At 41.1% G+C, this 9,398-nt stretch overlaps 1 protein-coding gene across 1 annotated transcript in view; it reads left to right on the top strand.

Annotated features, from left to right (window-relative positions):
• Positions 1-7,919: 7,919 nt before the first annotated feature.
• Positions 7,920-9,398, top strand: part of LOC144653600 (sushi, von Willebrand factor type A, EGF and pentraxin domain-containing protein 1-like) — a 21,638-nt gene continuing 20,159 nt past the window's right edge. Inside the window, exons 1-2 of the mRNA XM_078513639.1 lie at positions 7,920-8,036; positions 8,539-8,784. Coding sequence (XP_078369765.1) covers positions 7,970-8,036; positions 8,539-8,784 — 313 coding nt within the window. The 5' untranslated portion in view covers positions 7,920-7,969. The remainder of the gene's footprint in view (positions 8,037-8,538; positions 8,785-9,398) is intronic.

The following is a 9,398-nucleotide window of genomic DNA, read 5'->3' as shown; positions in this document are numbered from 1 at the left end:
CGTAAAGTTGGAGTGTGAGCTTTACGGCGGTGTTACTATGGCACGTAAAGATGCGTAAAGGAGAATCACCGTAAAGACGGTCTTTATGTCAGCTTTACGGCCGCATAACGAAACAGTAAAGTCGCCTTTCTTGCTGTGAGGTCTTTGTTTAACATTTTTTTTCTTACAGTTCTACCAAACTAACCACGATCGTTACGTTCGGGGTTCGTTATTTTCAGAGCTGCACGGTACAGGATTGTTACCAGAACACTTTTTTTAAAGATATTATTTGCTTCTCGAAATATACTTTTTAAGTTTTTTTCTCTTTTCCGGCTTTGCTAATCGATGTTGTAGTCACAAGTAGAGTCTGTTTAATAACAACGGCTGTTATGTAAAATCGGAGGCACGCTGTGGGCATGGAAACAAGGGTCTGGGTATGCAATGAATTGAACCCGCACCTTATGGTGGACGTAAAACTCGTGACATGCTACAAGGTAGCCATTTATTCTCTCTTTTTTTTGGCGGAGGACACGCTCGAATGACACGTTTGTTTTCGCATTTTGCAGTGTCCCTTGTGTAATTTGCGCGTAGTAAACAAGCGCGGGGAATGCAGCCCAATATTAAATAATTTCGGGGTAAGAAAAAAAGGTTATTTTAATTATTTAATTTTGCCTTTAAGTTAAAACAAACCTCAGAATAACAGTTGACTTAGTTTGGAAACCACAACAAACTTGAAAGGTGTACATCAGATTCTTTTAAGATGCACCTTTCATAACATAGCTCTTGGGAATGGACAATTCGCGCCTACAACAAGGCAGAGCAAAATAATTGCATTGAGTAGAAAGTCCTTAGCTTTTTCTACAAGATTGACACATTTTTTATCGCAGAACATTCCCTTTCTTTTCCTAATCACGCTGCTAACGACATGCAGTTAATAGCCCAATTTCGATATTTTAAAATTCAGCCTAAAACAATAGACCTCAGGACGAGGCTCCGGGACCCAACTATAGAGTTTTTTTAACCTGGTGGTGCGCACAGGAAAACATGTAACCTGGTGGTACGCACAGGAAAACATGTAACCTGGTGGTACGCACAGGAAAACATGTAACCTGATGGTACACACAGGAAAACATGTAACCTGGTGGTACGCACAGGAAAACATGTAACCTGGTGGTGCGCACAGGAAAACATGTAACCTGGTGGTGCGCACAGGAAAACATGTAACCTGGTGGTGCGCACAGGAAAACATGTAACCTGGTGGTGCGCACAGGAAAACATTTAACCTGGTGGTGCGCACAGGAAAACATGTAACCTGGTGGTGCGCACAGGAAAACATGCAACCTGGTGGTGCGCACAGGAAAACATTTAACCTGGTGGTGCGCACAGGAAAACATGTAACCTGGTGGTGCGCACAAGAAAACATGTAACCTGGTGGTGCGCACAGTAAAACATTTAACCTGGTGGTGCGCACAGGAAAACATGTAACCTGGTGGTGCGCACAGTAAAACATGTAACCTGGTGGTGCGCACAGTAAAACATGTAACCTGGTGGTGCGCACAATAAAACATGTAACCTGGTGGTGCGCACAGGAAAACATGTAACCTGGTGGTACGCACAGTAAAACATGTAACCTGGTGGTGCGCACAGTAAAACATGTAACCTGGTGGTACGCACAGGAAAACATGTAACCTGGTGGTACGCACAGGAAAACATGTAACCTGATGGTACGCACAGGAAAACATGTAACCTGGTGGTACGCACAGGAAAACATGTAACCTGATGGTACGCACAGGAAAACATGTAACCTGGTGGTACGCACAATAAAACATGTAACCTGGTGGTGCGCACAGTAAAACATGTAACCTGGTGGTGCGCACAGGAAAACATTTAACCTGGTGGTGCGCACAGGAAAACATGTAACCTGGTGGTGCACACAGGAAAACATGTAACCTGGTGGTGCGCACAGGAAAACATGTAACCTGGTGGTGCGCACAGGAAAACATGTAACCTGGTGGTGCGCACAGGAAAACATTTAACCTGGTGGTGCGCACAGGAAAACATGTAACCTGGTGGTGCGCACAGGAAAACATGTAACCTGGTGGTGCGCACAGGAAAACATTTAACCTGGTGGTGCGCACAGTAAAACATGTAACCTGGTGGTGCGCACAGTAAAACATGTAACCTGGTGGTGCGCACAGGAAAACATTTAACCTTGTGGTGCGCACAGGAAAACATGTAACCTGGTGGTGCGCACAGTAAAACATGTAACCTGGTGGTACGCACAGGAAAACATGTAACCTGGTGGTACGCACAGGAAAACATGTAACCTGGTGGTGCGCACAGGAAAACATGTAACCTGGTGGTACGCACAGGAAAACATGTAACCTGGTGGTACGCACAGGAAGACATGTAACCTGATGGTACGCACAGGAAAACATGTAACCTGGTGGTGCGCACAGGAAAACATTTAACCTGATGGTACGCACAGTAAAACATGTAACCTGGTGGTACGCACAGGAAAACATGTAACCTGGTGGTACGCACAGGAAAACATGTAACCTGGTGGTGCGCACAGGAAAACATGTAACCTGGTGGTACGCACAGGAAAACATGTAACCTGGTGGTACGCACAGGAAAACATGTAACCTGGTGGTGCGCACAGGAAAACATGTAACCTGGTGGTACGCACAGGAAAACATGTAACCTGGTGGTACGCACAGGAAAACATGTAACCTGGTGGTACGCACAGGAAGACATGTAACCTGATGGTACGCACAGGAAAACATGTAACCTGGTGGTGCGCACAGGAAAACATGTAACCTGGTGGTGCGCACAGGAAAACATGTAACCTGGTGGTGCGCACAGGAAAACATTTAACCTGGTGGTGCGCACAGTAAAACATGTAACCTGGTGGTGCGCACAGGAAAACATGTAACCTGGTGGTGCGCACAGTAAAACATGTAACCTGGTGGTGCGCACAGGAAAACATTTAACCTGGTGGTGCGCACAGGAAAACATGTTAGCTGGTGGTGCGCACAGGAAAACATTCAAACTGGTGGTGCGCACAGTAAAACATGTAACCTGGTGGTGCGCACAGGAAAACATGTAACCTGGTGGTGCGCACAGGAAAACATTTAACCTGGTGGTGCGCACAGGAAAACATGTAACCTGGTGGTGCGCACAGGAAAACATGTAACCTGGTGGTGCGCACAGGAAATCATTTAACCTGGTGGTGCGCACAGTAAAACATGTAACCTGGTGGTGCGCACAGGAAAACATGTAACCTGGTGGTGCGCACAGTAAAACATGTAACCTGGTGGTGCGCACAGTAAAACATGTAACCTGGTGGTGCGCACAGTAAAACATGTAACCTGGTGGTGCGCACAGTAAAACATGTAACCTGGTGGTGCGCACAGTAAAACATGTAACCTGGTGGTGCGCACAGTAAAACATGTAACCTGGTGGTGCGCACAGTAAAACATGTAACCTGGTGGTGCGCACAGTAAAACATGTAACCTGGTGGTGCGCACAGTAAAACATGTAACCTGGTGGTGCGCACAGTAAAACATGTAACCTGGTGGTGCGCACAGTAAAACATGTAACCTGGTGGTGCGCACAGTAAAACATGTAACCTGGTGGTGCGCACAGTAAAACATGTAACCTGGTGGTACGCACAGGAAAACATGTAACCTGATGGTGCGCACAGGAAAACATGTAACCTGGTGGTGCGCACAGTAAAACATGTAACCTGGTGGTGCGCACAGTAAAACATGTAACCTGGTGGTGCGCACAGAAAAACATGTAACCTGGTGGTGCGCACAGTAAAACATTTAACCTGGTGGTGCGCACAGTAAAACATGTAACCTGGTGGTGCGCACAGGAAAACATTTAACCTGGTGGTGCGCACAGGAAAACATGTAACCTGGTGGTGCGCACAGTAAAACATGTAACCTGGTGGTGCGCACAGTAAAACATTTAACCTGGTGGTGCGCACAGTAAAACATGTAACCTGGTGGTGCGCACAGTAAAACATGTAACCTGGTGGTGCGCACAGTAAAACATTAACCTGGTGGTGCGCACAGTAAAACATGTAAACTGGTGGTACGCACAGGAAAACATGTAACCTGATGGTGCGCGCAGGAAAACATGTAACCTGGTGGTGCGCACAGTGAAACATGTAACCTGGTGGTGCGCACAGTAAAACATGTAACCTGGTGGTGCGCACAGTAAAACATGTAACCTGATGGTGCGCACAGGAAAACATGTAACCTGGTGGTGCGCACAGTAAAACATGTAACCTGGTGGTACGCACAGGAAAACATGTAACCTGGTGGTGCGCACAGGAAAACATGTAACCTGGTGGTACGCACAGGAAAACATGTAACCTGGTGGTACGCACAGGAAAACATGTAACCTGATGGTACGCACAGGAAAACATGTAACCTGGTGGTGCGCACAGGGAAACATGTAACCTGGTGGTACGCGCAGGAAAACGTGTAACCTTATGGTACGCACAGGAAAACATGTAACCTGGTGGTACGCACAGGAAAACATGTAACCTGGTGGTACGCACAGGAAAACATTTTTTCCTGTGCGCACCACCAGGTTACATGTTTTCTTGTGCGCACCACCAGGTTACATGTTTTCCTGTGCGCACCACCCCACCACATGTTGTGGGGTTTATTCCCCGGAGCCTCATAGTGATGTCTATTGTTTTCGGCTGAATTTTAAAATATCGAAATTGGGCTATTCCTATCGAAAAATCTTTTTCAACACTGACTCAAACTGTAAGGCCAAGGAAGCTTTTTTTTTAATTTAAAAAGAAGAACAATTGATTCCGGTGGTCGAAGAAACATACTACTTTAGTATCTTGCACTATTTTATAGACTATTTTGTTATTTTATTTTATTTTATCTTTAATTTTACGCTGTCAATGTATTTAGTTTTACGTATTTCCCGAATTACGCCAAACATCGCAATTTGGCTCTACATATTAAACATCCCTTCCAGTGTAAACTCTCATTGCACCCGAAAAAGGCTGGTTTGGCCAGCCAAAATATGGTACAAAAATTTAGTCACTCTACGTTGCATTGGTCTCTGCTTTTAAATTCCTCATTTTGTACGTTTAGCCAATTAGATCACTATTGATCCAACGTATACGTGTAGAATTATCGTCCACGGTTGCTTGCTCGAGCATTTTATAGTCGACATGGATCCGCCATCTAGATCTTGGACGTAACGATTTTCTTAGAAAGTTAGAAAATAACGGAAATTAATACAAAATCAAGTCAAAATGCTAATGGAATGTAAAGGTATAGTAATTTTTATTTTGTTTTAAAAAACAAAGAATGAAATAAAGAAGATGTTTGGCAAACCTGCATGTAATATTGAGGTTGTTATGGTAACGTCAAAAATCGTGGACACACAGCTGTCATTTCAAAATTTCTGCGAGGGATGAATGAACAGCAACTGAAAGTTACAGCATCATAGAGGAAATCTCCTTTACAAACCACCAGCAAACCTCATGTATGGACATAAAAGTCCATTTCAACACAAAACTCAACATCCAAACAAAACGCAACGTCCAAACAAAACTCGATGTCCACACAAAACTCGATTTTACAATAACTCAATGAGCCTACAAAACTCAACGTCACATATTTGGTCAATCTTCACGCAAAACTCGATGTCCACACAACTGAAAACTCAATGTTAACGCATAATACTCGACGAGAATACGAGACCGAACGTCTACCCAAAACTCGTCATCAACACAAATAAATTATTATTATAAATTATTATTATTAACTTATTATTATTAACTTGACGTCCACACACAAAACTCAGTGTCAACCCAAACTTTGACATCCATACAAAAATCGAGGTCCACACAAAACTCGATATCCAATCAAAACTAGATTTCCACGCAAAGCTTGACGTCCACGCAAAACTTCACGTCCACACACTACTTTATGTTCACACGAGATTCGATATCCACACAAAAGTTTATGTCCTCATAAAACATGACGTCTAAACAGACCTCGATTTCCACGCAACTAAACGTACACACAATATTCCACGTCAACACGAAAGTTTAACGTGACATCCACACAAAACTAAGTTTTCAGACAAGAGACATTTACTAGGTCTTGAAGACACAACTGAGAAAGCTTCTATAACTAATTATAACACAAAAAAGGTACAGTATGGAACTCTCCCACTAGCCACCATTTTATTCTTGTTGAAATTTTGTGGCAAGCTCTGGAAAAGGGGACCTGCTCATGCACTTTTGAGGTATCCGCTGACTTTCGTTCCAATTGATTGCCATACAAGTTGTGAGAACATCGTTCGGATTTCATTAAGGAGAATGTATGGGTAGTTGCTTCCCATCCCCTGCTTACGCCTCTGAAAAAACATACTTATAAAGAACTTTTGATAATTTTTAAAAGTGTTCCGAAAGATTTTCCGAAGTAATCGAAAGCTTTAGAAAGTTTTTTGGATATATATTTCGGATGAAAGCTTTCTGAAGATTGCCGAGGACGATTCAAACAAAAAAAAACTGTGCCGATACGATTTTTATGAGCATGAGGAATACCTACTTGCAACTCATTTACTGAAGCTTTGGTCTAAATTTCTGTCATACTTCAAAATATGTAAAATCTCTCAAGGCTAATTTACTAAAGGAACATCAGTTGATAGCACAGGTGAACAGTTGAGAAAACACTATATATAAATGTATTCATGCACGAATAGTGGACATGGAAGAAACTTAACTCGTTCAAGAGTCAGTTACATTCTTTCCTTTATTTTAACTGAACGTCCAGAATAATTGTATTCTTACCAATTTTTGCGGTTATTACAGCCATATTTAATTTCCCGCGCGATTTTTAATTTTTTTGCGATCTCACTGAGGGTTATCAAAAGTAGACTCAATAGGCATTGAATTTTGGGCAAATATCGTAACTGTTTGACAACCAAAAAAAAATATTTTGTATACTATTCGTTACAGCTCTCGTTCTAGAAAAAAATATTTCGAACAAAAACAATAAATAAAACAGTCTCACTAGATTAGTATGTTAAGCATTGAGCAATAAATTCAAAAAGATAAAACGCTTTTTCAGGGAGGAAGAATGAAGAGATTTTAATATATGCGTCATCAGGGACAAATGACAGATTGTTGAGTTAGCAAAGGATATCGTCGCTAATATCTCATTAATATTGTTAAAATATTTTGTTTTTGCAGTAGGGTGTCAAAGTTTGCTTTAAACCATTGTAACATCCTTTTTGCGAAAATAATATTTTTTTCGCGAATGTAAACCTAAAAATATAGGTGATATTAATGAATTCACCAAACGAACGTTAACGCGACGATTTAGTTTCTTCGATTTTCTGCCAACAAACTGACTATACTGTTCTACGTGATACGTCAATAAATCACAACAGCTGCTAAAACTAACTCTTGACAATGTTTTATTAAGAAGAACTAAGCTGTCATCACATTTTGGAAATTTATTATAATATTAACTATAGAGTTTACCTAAATAACAACTAATTTCAAAAACACGAAAATTAAGATTCAATACAGACTACAGTCAATCTGCAAGTTAAGGTGTTATGTCAAAATCTTAAGTGACTGCCTTGTAGGAGGTGTGTGTGGGTTCTCCGTTTCCACACAAATCATTACTGCAACATGAAAACAAATTCTGAATATATATGACATATCAAAATCCTGGTCTTTTCTTACAGTTATTTTAGCGTTATGATCTATTTTGATAGAGAAACAGTCAGAGCAAAAGCTTAGACAAATCAAAACGAATACAATTATAGTAATTGATTTTATCCGTCATAAACTGTTAATGAGTATGATAATTTAATTTACAGCTGGTAAAATAGTACTGAAGCTATGTCCAAAAAAAACCTCAATATACGATATCTTTTCATCACAGGACGCAAATCTTTCTCCACTTCGGCTTAACACAACGGCTACAAGATGATTGTTCATTATTTCATTTTGAATGTTTTTCTTATCACAATTGTGACTCAGGCCGCAGTAGTAGGTAAGAAACATCATTTAAAGAGGCAATGTAATATTTGTTGAATATAAATGCATTTTGATATCTTCGGTAAGAATAACTAATACATACAATTATATTTATAATTATATTTTAAATTTTTAATTCTAATAATTCTTACAGTAATTCAAAGTACTCTTAACGTAGGATTCAGGGATAGCGTAGTGGTGAGAGCGCTCGCTTCCCACCAAATACGACAATGTCGCCTGGGTTTGATTCCCGGACCCTGCGTCATATGTGGGTTGAGTTTGTTGTTGGTTCTTCTCCTTCCTCTGAGGGTTTTTCTCCGGGTTCTCCGGTTTTCCTCCCTCCACAAAAAAACCCCAACACTTCTAAATTCCAATTCGATCAGGGATTCAGGGCCACAATGAAAACTACTGGAACACCAGCATTTTTTGCTACCCTTCAAAAGTCTTTTTTTCTTTTCAAGGTAGGATAATCTAAGCTGTTGACCATTTTTCTAACTTTCCCAAAACTTTATTTTTAGACCAAGAGCCACCAGTGTTTACGAATTGTCCAAAGGACTTCGTGAAAGATGACCTCACATGTCTTGAAGTACGTGTTAACTGGCAGCAGCCTACAGTTACGGACAATTCAGGTGTGGCCCCATCAGTTACCTCCAACAGACACTCGGGAGACCTCTTCGCTGTTCCTAGTACGTCGGAAGTGATTTATACGGCGACAGATGCGGCTGGAAACACAGCAACCTGTAGCTTCAAAATCACTCTAAAAAGTAAGTAGGTGTCTTTAAATGGTGGGTGGGTGGGTGTCTTTAAATGCGAGGCGGTTCGGTCATCGGTGTTGTGTTGTGCAAGATGCAATGAAAGGTTGCATCCCCGAACATTTCGGTGTTTTCAGATCCACCATGAACCAACAACACGGTTATCATACCCGAAATGGCTACATGCCCAAAGTCAGTAGGCCAAGAACGGATGGGGAAAAAGCAAAACATATTATAAAGCCATTAACGACTGGACCACACTACCTAGTGTTTTAAAGAAACTGATGCCGAATACTATTTTTAAATACAAACTGAAACAGTTTTTATTAAATCATTTTTAACCTAAGTTAGTAGTATTTTAATTCTTGTTCTAATTTTTAATCTTAGTTAGCGTACCGCATAGGTTTTATCTTTTTATTATATTTTAGATTTTAATGTATTTTAAGGTTAAAAATTTATTTTCTCAGAGGACCTTCCTGAAAACCACCCCTAGGTGATTGGAGGCCTCCTCTTAAAATATTTAGTAAATAAACCCCTTCAGGCGGCTGGTATATTGGAGGATAATGCCCGAGGCTGAAAGATTGTCGAAAAATGAACAGTTGGCCGAGAAGCGAAGCTTCGAGGGC

This window comes from Oculina patagonica, chromosome 5 (genome assembly GCF_052425735.1).
Source record: "Oculina patagonica isolate OP01 chromosome 5, crgOcupat, whole genome shotgun sequence".
Lineage (NCBI taxonomy): Eukaryota > Metazoa > Cnidaria > Anthozoa > Scleractinia > Oculinidae > Oculina > Oculina patagonica.
The sequence above is the reverse complement of the archived record's forward strand: the minus strand, read 5'-3'. Positions and strand labels throughout refer to the sequence as shown.